The 12458-nt window shown below is 34.9% G+C and overlaps 1 protein-coding gene across 1 annotated transcript in view; it reads left to right on the top strand.

Moving 5' to 3' along the window:
- Window positions 1-7257: 7257 nt before the first annotated feature.
- Window positions 7258-12458, top strand: part of LOC118186563 (oplophorus-luciferin 2-monooxygenase non-catalytic subunit-like) — a 31650-nt gene continuing 26449 nt past the window's right edge. The window contains exons 1-2 of the mRNA XM_085818668.1: window positions 7258-7942; window positions 9320-9468. Coding sequence (XP_085674794.1) covers window positions 7293-7942; window positions 9320-9468 — 799 coding nt within the window. The 5' untranslated portion in view covers window positions 7258-7292. The remainder of the gene's footprint in view (window positions 7943-9319; window positions 9469-12458) is intronic.

The raw sequence follows: 12458 nt of genomic DNA, 5'->3' as shown, positions 1-12458 counted from the left end.
CTAAAATTATGATTAATTTAAAACAAATAATTCGTATCTTTCTATGAGGCAATACAGCTTTATGGTTTCCAATCAGGTATTTCAAATTTCTTAAAATATACATTTTAATTACAGAATTATATTTCGTGGATAACATTAATTTACTATACACTCAGTTAAAAATATAAAAATAATAATGAAGAAATAAGCAATGTTTTTAAATATTAAAAATGTGACAAAAATGTATCATTCTTATACAAAAACTACTCAAAGACAAAACAAGGATCTCATTTTTTGTATAAAAGGGTGTTTACATTATATTTAAACTTACATTTCGTAGCTTTAACATTTATCCCCAAGATATGCATTTTTGGGAAATCTGAATAAACAGTGCAATATTTGGTGTAAACAAATGGTGGTGTAAATAATAAAATACAAACATACAAATATAATATATATATATATATATATATATATATATATATATATAAAGAATTTACAACTCTCGGCATATCATTATTAGTGGGTTTGTATATCGAGAGAGGGAAATCAAACTGCCTGTTTCTGAACCGATAATGATATGAATTTTCTAATTTTAAAACTTCCATAAACTACAAAAAGGTTACAAAACCAAATCCAAAATTATTTTGAGATCTTTACGAAAGTTATGTCTGGGATGTGCTCATTTTATAAATTTGTTTATCCATTTTTAAGTACAGAGTTGATTCGTTGGAGCAAAATGATCAGCTCCCAAAAATGAGACAACGGCACACTGTTCTTAAGTTAAATGTTTTTCAATCTTTCTTGTGCAAGATTTTAAAGAATCGTTAAGATATTGTTTGCAAATCAAAGCAAAACTGAAATGTTCTATGAAACCTATGTCGTATTCATAGTAGGAAAGATCTGAATGCTGAGAAAATACTAATAGTTTGGTTTACAGATGTTCTCGAAAAACCTGTGGACGTCAACGATGCGGCAGATGATGCCCATTGATACGGAAGAAATATACCAGACCGGAAACATGCTGATGCATATCACATGAAAATAGGTTAGTTAAGACGGGGGTTTACTAATGTTATGTAAAGATTTTGAGTTCAAGGGAATTATCGGGAACTAGCGGCAGGAAATGTAGAGTATGATGTCTTATCATTAAACAGAGATCACACCTACCGTTTCAAGCATCAGGTTTTATTTCCAGCTTCACAGAAGAAAAGATAAATAGGATGAGTTTGTACGGATAGATCGAGTATGTTTTAGAAAAGGAATCACAATGTTTGTTCCAGTATGCACAGGTAAATGATAACTGCTGACCACCTACGTGTGATTGCTTTAGATAAGTCCAGGTCTGATCGCCTACGCGCGATCAGTAAGCGTCTTGCTGTAGCTCCTTTGCAAGTGTTCGGTTAGACTGCTTTCTGTCGTTGATTCGGGAGCTGATCATTTTGCTCCAACGAATCAACTTCTAGAAGCAAGTGAAGATGTGTTTACTTGGAAGGTTCCTACCGTAGATGTAAATAGCGTCATCTGGTGTATTGTTGCGGCACAAATCCCACAGAAATGAGCGGTAGGTCCCAGTAAAACTAATTTGCGATTTTCTAATCGATAAGGATAAGGTTAAAGGGATCCTTTTCGCCCTTGCATCTGTTACAGAAAAAGAGAGGATGCCTTTTCCGTACCTTAAAGAGAAGCAAGCTTCGAGAACCGAAAAATGGCGGGAGTTTGAAAAGGTCTTTCTTAATGGTAAGTGTTGAAAGCCTGGAAGAAGAAAGTTAAAAATGATTTTTGTTGCGGGAAGTTACAGAGCGGCGACTTTCTAAAAAGAAAAAAAAAAAGACTTGAATGTTGACTGATGATATTAACTACTCCTTGAACTATGATGCAAAGAGAGTACGCTACGCACCGCTTCGTAGGAGACGTTATAAGGTATTTCTCCCACTTTCCTAGCGTGCCTTCGTGGTGTAGTGGTTCTGCACTCTGGACTGGTATTTCCAGAGGTCCGTGGTTCGATTCCCGGCGAAGGCGTTGCTAATTTTTCAATCTGTCTTGCTTCCAAATAAATCCTAATGTCTCTACAGTGGCGCCCGAACTAAAAAGGGTCGTGGAGGATGAATCTCCACACCCAGGATTTGGCGATTGGGTCCCCTAAAAACCCCAGTCGCCCTTTAAAAAGGGGAGTATATAAGGTATTTCTCCCACTTTCCTGGCGTGCCTTCGTGGTGAAGTGGTTCTGCGCGCTGGGCCGGTATTTCCAGAGGTCCGTGGTTCGATTCCCGGCGAAGGCGTTGCTAGTTTTTCAATCTGTCTTGCTTCCAAATAAATCCTAAAGTCTGTACAATGTTTTGTAGTGTGTGTTGCATCTAGGAAACTTTCCCACAACAAACGAAAGAGCAAACACATTTCTTAGATCTGCATACATGAAATCTAGATTATAAACAGAATCTCCAATATATTTTTTCCTATTGCTTCAACAGAAATAAAATTGCTGTGCCTGATAAAATGTTATGAAAACATTCGTGTTCCTCGGAAAAGATGACTCGAAGTTTTTTTTTTTAAAAATCAACATTAGTCTGAAATTAAATTTTGACTTTTTTTAAAATGCAACATATTATGTTAAATTAAAGCTTTGTATAAGATATCTTTTACTTCTCAACGAATCAGATTAAATTTTAGTTACAAGTAACCCTCGTATGATACGGTAAATAGGTTCCTAGAAAATGCCGTATTGTGTGAAACCGTGTTGTATGAGACAGCCAGTATAAAAAGGAGGGTTACGTTCCGAAAATTTACTAAGAACAAATATTTTTTTAATTATGCATAAACAACTTAACTTTTATTAAAATATATATATGTATGTACAACACAAAACACAAAATATTACATATTTTAATTTAACGCAACTTTAGTTTATTAAATTTCTTCGTTGTAATTGCTCAGTATAATCAACAGAGAACGTTTTTTCGGGAGAATGAGATCGCCTTCATTTTCAGAATTTCTTTCTTCATTTTAAGTTCTGGCATTTTCTTCCCTCTTCAAAAAATCTGTAATTTTACTTAGCTAACTAGTTCTTACCGGATCATTTTAAATTTCTCGATATGGAATTCTCGAGACAGTTTTTCTGCTCCATTTTGAATTTTCGGATTATTTCAGCGGAGGGGTCTGCACTAAGAAAAATAACTCGAGATTTTCAGCTAAGCGTAGACCTTCTTTTAATGATTTTAATGTTAAATTATTAACTTCACAATCTTCATCAGTGGTAGTGTCCTCAGAATCGATTTGATTTACAGCTTCGGATGCCATTTCTATCAAATCTTCGTCCATTTCTTCTTCCGCTAATAAATCTTGAACGCCCTCAATAGTTCACAAAACATTCCTTCCGATTGATTTAGCAAGCTCTAATATGCCACCAATTTTATTTTCTGACGATTCACGCACGTTTTCTATTTCAACTGAAAAGGGCTATATCTTCTTCTAACATGCATTTAATGTTATGCTTTCAGTTCTTTCAGAGACAAAGATATGATATCGATTCAGTTCTTGATTCAAAATGTCTTCCAAGCTTCCATTATGTTAATTGATTTTGAATCGGTTACGTCTAAAATCTACTGTAATGCTCTTCTTATGCAATATGTTTTAAAGGTATAAATAATACCAGGATCCAATTGTTGGAGTAACGAAGTAGTGTTAGGTGTTAAGAACAGTATTTTGACATTAGGATGATTCAAATCCTGTGGATGATAGGGAGCATTATCTGATAGTAATAAGCGCCTTGAAGTTCAAATTTTTCTGCCTTAAATAACGTTCAGCGTCTGGCACAAAACAATTTAAAAACTAATCTTTAAATATACTCCCAGCTACCCAAGCTCTTGGATTTGTTTTCCAATATACCGGTAAGGTGTTTTTATTTACGAGTAACACGAGGTCCTTTAAGTACACGAGGATTTAAAGATCTGTAAACTAACAAGGATTTTGTCATAAAGTCCAAAGTCATACTGCACATAAGTAGCTTTAGACAATTTTTAGACACCTTAAATCAGGATGCAGTTTTTTTCGATATACAGGTTCTACTGGGCATTTTGTTCCCACCAGAGCCCAGTTTTGTCATTATCGAAAACTTGAACTGCTGTGTACCCTTGTTCTCTTCTACAATATTTTGAAATTTTTCAGGAAACGTCCTAGCAGCTTCATAATCAGTCGATACAGATTCTCCTTGAATTCTTATGCTATAAATTGCAAAACGCGTTTTGAAATTTTCGAAACAACCTTTACTTAACAGAAAATATGGGTTGATAGAAGGTTCTTCATGTTCTTTGAGGTACTTGAAAATTTTGAGTGCATTTTGTTTAATGATATTCCAACGAAATTCTTCTATCGTTACTCCAAATGCTGAGTGACTTTTCCATCTTCTCGATTACTGGCGCCCCCGGGGGCGAACTGCACGTTTTGCGGATATCGAAGATCCTGCAGCATTGCACTTCTTATTTCGTTTTCATTTTTCTTAATAGTACGGACTGTTTCTTCATTCCAATTAAAACGTTTTCCAATGTGAGATGCATTTTCTCCTTTTAAAAGACGGTCCAAGAATTGTATCTGTACTTCTAAAGAAATGAATTTCCTCTTAAACGTTTTGTTTTATCTTTATCGGACATGTTTGGGGACTGAAACTTAATGTCTTAAAAACGAAAGAGTTATTTTTTAACACATCGTGGCTCGACGCAGACTGCCGACCAGCAGCGTGAGACACTTTTGGTTTCAGGCCATGGAGATGAGGATTCGAATTTTGGAAGCCGAACGTGCAGGTTGTGCGTTTTAGAGCACTTATTGTGACTTCATGTTGTTCACCTTCTGCGATAGAGAGGTTTCTTTATTGCTATCTGGGGACATTTGTTCATACGGGTCATCTGAGGACATTTGTTCTTACGGGTATCGGATCTTGGAAGGACTTACTAAACAAGGATTTTTATGTGTTAAATTACTATATGGGTACTTTGCACAATATAGAAAAACTTCGTGCAGAGTTCGTTAAATTTCTTCGGATTGCTTGGGCAATCTCCTTATGGTATTAGAGTAAAACCGTGTTGTAGGAGGGTTCTGGAAATCTATGAATTGTGTTATAGCGTTAACCGTGTTATAGGAGGGCTACCTGTATTTGCAAGAACATACTGTTTTATAGTAGACAGTAGTTACTGCTCTATTTTAGAAGTTTACAATTTTAGAAACGTATCAGTTAATACATATTAAACATTCTGCCCCAATAAACGCGATGGAAAACATGTTTTCTTAACTTAATTATGTAATACTGTTAACGAAATTTATGAGGGAAGAGATCATTATAATGTTATATAGGAGATAAAACAAATCATGCTTATAATATGCTATCTTTTTTCCGTTTTATGTGCTAGATAAACTTTTAATTTCTGTAATTAATATCTGCACATGATTATCAATTTATTGGCGAAATGCATGCAGAGCATGCAGATTGTTAACCATTGGGTATTATTAGAACACGTGGATGAACATGTGTATTAATAAACATATTGCAGAAACATGTCTTTTCTTCAATATCTTTAATAATCTTTAATAATTTCTGCAATTAGAACATTTCTTTAACATTTACAAACACATTTTTAACATTACATATCGAGAAATAGGATATAGATCATGAGAGTCTAAATTAGTGTAAGAAAGTATGTGATGAGGAAAGGCCTGTGCATTAGGGCAGTTAAAACCACTCCTACTAAGCATCTTACTTATTGATAAGTTTAGTATCGTCTTATCAGGGCACTTTGTGATTTTATCTCCCTAATGAAATCTGCCTAATAGAATAATGACACCTGATGAAAGAATGATTGGAATAATTAACATACACATAGCAGTTACATTTTGTGCCTATATAGATAATGAATCATGTAACAAATTATTAATTTCTAAAGTATACAGGGTATTGAGCAAATCGGTTACAAACTTTCAGGAGAGTACTAGTACACCTAGAAGATAGAAAAAAACATAACAATGCATGGTCGAACAGGCTTTCCTGGCACGGTAGTGACAACACAAAATATACAAGAAAGGAAACATGAAGAGCGGGAGGAAATATGTTTATTATGCTTAGTACAGTAGAAATAAAAAATTAGAACAAAAATAGACAACGATCGTCCTCAAAGAAAGTGTCTGAAATCACGGCCCCGAACCCTGATACAAGCCTCATATTTCCGGCGCATGGAAGGTCTGATGTTCTGGAAAATACCGGGCATGTCGTGGACTTCGCCGGTAGCTGCTATTATACGTGCAATAGTTCCTCAGCACTTCTCACGGCTGCGGCTTTCGTACACTAAAATCTTGACGTGCTCCTAAAGGAAGTTGTAAATGCAAGCGATCTCGTTGCCCAATGTGTCGGACCACCCTTACCGATCCCATGTTGAAGATACGTTTTGACCGTAATTTCGAACACCCTCTTTGATGACGATCGTCTGTTTTTGTTCTTATTTCTTGGTTTCCGCTGCACTAAGCATAATAGACATATATTCTCATTATGTTCATGTCATTCCTTTTTTTGTGTTTTGTGTCAGCACTGCCGCGCCAGAAAAGCGTTTCCGACCATGCATTACTATGTGTTTTTCCATCGTCTAGGTGTACTCTATCTTTCCAGAAAATTTGTAACCAATTTGTTGAAAAATTAATTATTTCAAATAATTTTTGTTCTATTCCCTTCTACTATATCCTAAATTACCGGCTAATATTCTTGCTAAAAATAATAACAGCAACATTTATAATACATAGCTCTTTTCGACGTAGAATGTTATAATCTGACGATATAAAACATCTTTGGACCGAAAATAACAAAATTAAATTTCATTTTAATCTCTAGCCACTATAAAACTTTCCGTTTTTTTAATGCAATAACGAACATTCGATTGTCTTTTTTGGTTGGTTTTTCTTCCATTATCTTATTTGGGGTTAATAAAGTTTCATAATATAATGGCATGATAATAATTTTGTAGAATGTTGATCAGAAGATATGCTACGCAGTGATTGAAAATAAATTAAAAATTAACAGAACTCTGCTTCTTATGATAATTTTTTCCTTTGCAATAAATTCATTTGAAATTTATCTTGGCCTAAATTCTCTGTCAACAGTATAAAGTAAACATTCACTGGAGTTAAGAAAATTGAAAACAAATGTACGCATCTTGAAGATTTCACACACCAGATGTTTCATGCTATGAAACACAATAAGATAAGATAATACTAAAAATATATAAGTAACATCACACATTATTCGCTCAAAATAGTGAAAATACTAGTTAAAATTTAAAATGATGCGCATTGTTTTGGTTTTGAGTGCGATTCTAAGTCTAGCATCATGTTGTCCACCAGCTGAGTCACTACATCCATGCACTTGTGAGGCTGATGATTCTAGCTTTATTGAAGAAGTAACCTGTTTTAGCCTCGAAAATGAAATTGATCTGAAGAACGCAGCAGCAGCTTGCAAAAATAGGCCCATTATACAGAATTTCAAGATCATTGATTCGGCGTTGAATTACATTCCTGACTCAACTTTCGAAGGCACTTTTTTTAGAGTAATAGAAATAAAGGGTACTACACTAGTTTCAATAGGTGAGAAGGAAAAAGCTTTTGCAGGTTTGGAACATACTTTGAATACATTAGCATTGAGAAAAAACGTGTTTATGGGACCATGGAACTGGTCAGCTTTGAAAGGTCTAAAAAGCTTGAACTTTTTAATGTTCAATGAAATGGAACTTCAGTCAATTGAAACAGATATTGAAAGGATTAGCTTTCTGAATGGTGTAGATTTATCAAAGAACGAGATCTCGTGGATAGATGAGCAGGCTTTTAGTAAATTTTGGAACATGACATACCTTATTCTTGCTGAAAATGGAATTAAAGATGTGAAGAGGAGTATGTTTCCTAACCCAGCTTCTATGCTTAAACTTATCAGTTTGAGGTAATTTTTTATTTTATTTTATTTAAATTTTATTTTATTTATTTATTTATTTTTTGGGTCTCCTAAATTTCTACAAAGTGAACACATTATTAGTTTGAATCCATTTTAAGTTTCAATTTAACAAATAAAGTATTACAATTTTAATTAGTTTAAGGAAAAGTAAAAACATTTAAATGCATTTAATTAAGAAATATTATTCAAGGTTATAGTTAAATTACCAGATTTTTAGAATGTATATGAAAGTTATTACTGTAGCAGATCACATTACTAAAAGGTCAAATTGTAAAGTGTAAAATATATATACTTGTTGTGGTTCACTGAGATTATTTATAGCTTTATAGCTTTTTTAGCATCTGTTTCCATGATTTGTTACATCATATTGTGAAAAAAGTATGTGATTTGTATCAATCACATATTTTCAAACTAATTTTCGCAATTATCATGTATTCTTCATTTGTATGCATTTCTTTAGTTTGAATTTGTATTAATGAGATTAATTAATTGACAAAACCTGTTTGAAGAGGATTCTGAATGTCGATTTTGAATTGGAGCAGAAGAGTTCAAAGAACAGAAGTCTTATTACATTCGTCAGGACATATGATGGACTAAATTTTAAAACATTATGTTTCAGAAGGGAGGAAATAGTTAAGAGTATTATGTAGCAAGGTATGTAACACATAATGTTAGAAACATTTCTTATTATTTATAAAAACGGTACAAAGAACTGAAAAATTAATATTTAGTTATCAAATTAATCACATGAATTAATTAGATTTGTTATAAATTGTGTAAATTAGGGGCGAAATTAAAAATTTAAATTAAAAAGATGAGCTATTAAGAATATAGGATATGGTTCAGAAATCCCGCAATTTATTAACCAATTATGGTTTTAATTAAAAAAATCTAATATCTTGACAAATGGAAAATGTTTTAAAACTAACAGGGTTCTAAGCTTTTTGGATAATAAATATTCTACAAACTCAAAGTTATGAGTTGGAAAAATTGAAAGTATATATAGACGTGTCTAATTATTTTTTCCCTAATTACGTTTCAAGGGTCCCTTTGTATATTCCCTTTAAAATCACAAATTTTGAGTATCTGTTATAAGTAAGTAAAACATATTTAAAACTTCTTGTTATAGTATATACTTTGCTTAAGAAAATTTACATAGAATAATCGCTGGCATTCAGTCAGTGAATTCGGTCACCGGTATTTCTCTTCAGCAAACTGACATTCGAGACATGTAACGTCCAAAAATATTTGAATTTACGCCGTTATGCTCAGGGAGCATTAACCTGTCTAAACTGCTGCACAGATGTTTAGTTAGAAAGCATAATGCAATGTTATATACAGTATCTATGTTTGACTTCTTTTCAGAGATAATCAAATTGAAACTCTTCCAAATGATATGTTTCAAGAAATGCCTAAACTTGAAACTTTTCTGATCGCCCATAACCACATTTTGACTCTAGATGAGAAAACATTTTCATCAATCTGGAAGCAGCTTGGCTTCTTAGATTTGGATGGTAAGTATACTGATTTCTTTTGTTTAATAAAAGATGAGCAACGATGTAGAAGGTTCCAGTCAGAATTATTTTAGAATAGAAAATTGCATAGAATGCTCTTATTTATGCTAAGAAATGACCTTAAATGTATGCATATAACAAAGGATTACATGTTGTTATGTCGTGGAGCAAAACAATTTTACCTTACACCTGACTGCCACTGGCTCCGACATAACAATGTGAATACTTTACATCTAAAATTTTAAAACACCATTCCAGAATTTTAAATGTTTATTTTATAGAATTCTATTCATATATTTGCAAGTTATACACTATAAAGACAATAACAAAAATTTGAACTTATCTGCACCAGCGTGAATAAGCCTGGCATGATTTCTGAACTCGACGCAACTTTAGGAGGTAAAATACCGCAAATTCAAACACAAGGGTTTTATCCTTTTCAACGCAGCTAATTTTTTAGAATATATTTTACTAATATCCGCAGTGGGGCAGCGGATTCCATTTCACTCACCCAAAACTCGAATCTTGTAACGCAATAGTATCGCAAAAAACGCAAAAAAGAAACTCGGTTAACATACAATACATATGACAGATCATACTAAAAGGAGATCAAAAAATAATAAACTTCTAATTAAAGTCATTGCTAAAGGAAAGAGGATATAAGTCCAAAACGTCTATATTGTACATTATGTGTAAGAGCATGTCCTTGGTTTTAAGAGTCTACTGTATCTAGATCTGTTTTCAGTTGCCAGAGTTAGCACAGGATCACTGGTAGTTGAAACTTCTAGTGAGTACAGTTTTTTGATTGGTCTTACCAAATATCCACTGCTTGTTTTTACCTGTACCACTCTGGTAGCCCCATCTCTATTACTGAGTATTTTTACAATTTTGCCCATTGGCCACATTACACGTTGTTTATTGTCTAGTTCTATGAGGACTACGTTCCCCACCTTTAAGTTTTGATATGAAGCTCTTGCCTTCTGCACCAGTTGAGCCAGATATTCCTTGCGGAAGCGACTTTTCTCAACGTATTGCAGTAATGTACACGCACATTCAGTTTATGGGAATCGATGTAATCTAGATCTGGTACCCCCACTTGTTTTATGTCTTGCAAAAACAGGGAAGGTGTCAGAGGTACGAGCTCTTCCGAATCATCATAGATGTATGTTAAAGGACGGTTGTTTAATGTGTATTCAACATCACACAGGACGGTCAGTAACTGCTCGAAATTCACCGACGATCTCCCTAGATTTCGCACGAGAAGAGTCTTGGTGGAACGAACTAAGTGCTCCCACCATCCCCCCCACCACGCAACCGTAGGGGGGTGAATTTCCAGTTTATTGGAAAACACTCGCTTTCCGTGATTTTTCTTTTCATCTCAGAGCATTGTCTGCTCCGGTAAAATTGGTTCCGTTACCTGAATACACTGTCGCAGAACGGCCTAGTCTGGCAATGAACAGTCTCAGAGCCTGTAGAAACGTTTCGGTACTCAGAGAGGTGATAGGCTCCAGGTGAATTGCCCGGTATACGGCACAGGTGAACAAGACGATCCAAGCTTTACTCTTTGTTCTCAGAAGTAAAGGTCCACAAAGATCGACTCCAGTTGTTTCAAAGACTGCCGAATCTCTTATTCTGTCAAAAGGTGACTGGATCGGAGGGGTAGATAAAGCCTTAGCGGTAAATCTCCTACATACTACACATCGACTTACGCAAGATCTTATATTACATTTCGACAAAATGATCCAGTATCGCTCTCTTAACTTAGCAGCTAATATCTGCACTCCCGCATGACAGTTCTTTTCATGATACTCTCTTATGAGGCATTCAGTTAAATAATGCTTGGACGGAAGCAACAGAGAATAAAGGAAGCAGAATTCATCATCACGTTCAATGATTTTATTTTAACTCTGAGGACTCCGTCGTTGTCTCTCACTGCCAATAATCCATGGACGGAATCTCCTTTCTCTTGAAGGTGCTTCCTTTGCTCTAAACTCCACAAAAATGTTTCGGCGCTAGTTTTTTCTACTACTGTTAAGGTATCCGAAGAATACGAGGGCTTCTTTAGGAGTTTATTAGTAAAGCGTAGAACCCAGCAGAATACTCGAACTATTTTAGAAAAACTCGAAAAACGTTTGTATCACTCAGAATCTTCTAAATTTATACTCTAATTGACAATCACTGCCTTCTTAATTTTTACTGCAACTGAATGTTCGTCTGGAGTAAACTCAAAGTCTGGCCATTCTTTCGGAGAGCTTTTCAGAAATTCGGGGCCCTCCCACCAGTTGCATTGCCGAAAATGTTCAGGCGTACAGCCACGAGATGCTACATCTGCCAGATTCAATTTCCCAGGGATATATCTCCAACATTCCTGCTTCGTGAGTTTCCGAATCTGCTTTACTCTATTATTTACGAATACTCCCCAGTTTTCCTCTCGTTGTATCCAGCTAAGAGCCACAGTAGCGTCTGTCCAGTAATATATCGGGACATCGACTAAGCACAGGGTTTCAACAGTATACCTTGCCAAGCGTGCACCTAGAATACAGGCTAGCAACTCCAAAAGCGGAATAGTTATTTTCTTTAAGGGCGATACGCGTGATTTTTCTATAGCGAATTTCACGAAAACTTTGTCCTTTTCCTTACTTCGTAAGTAAATGGCAGTTGCATAAGCGGCTTGATTGGCATCACAAAAGACGTGTAGAATCCATGAATCCTTAATTCCATGACCCATGCGACGAGGTAATTTAAGACTGGAAAGACTAGGCAACCTTTCGTACCATCTCTCAAATCTTGTTTGAAGTTCATCTGGTAATGGCTTATCCCAGGTCGATTTTGTTGCCCAAGCCTCTTGAAGAATTAATTTCGCAGGTAATATGACGGGCACAAAGAAACCTAGCAGGTCAAAAACAGCATGGATTAGAGACAATAGTCTCCTTTTTGATAAGTTTCCTTTAACGATTTCTCTTTGGACGGATATTGTAAGGCTGTCATAT

Source organism: Stegodyphus dumicola, chromosome 6 (genome assembly GCF_044657685.1).
Source record: "Stegodyphus dumicola isolate Sdum_Otavi_A_Nest chromosome 6, ASM4465768v1".
In the NCBI taxonomy this organism is placed as follows: domain Eukaryota; kingdom Metazoa; phylum Arthropoda; class Arachnida; order Araneae; family Eresidae; genus Stegodyphus; species Stegodyphus dumicola.
The sequence above is the reverse complement of the archived record's forward strand: the minus strand, read 5'-3'. Positions and strand labels throughout refer to the sequence as shown.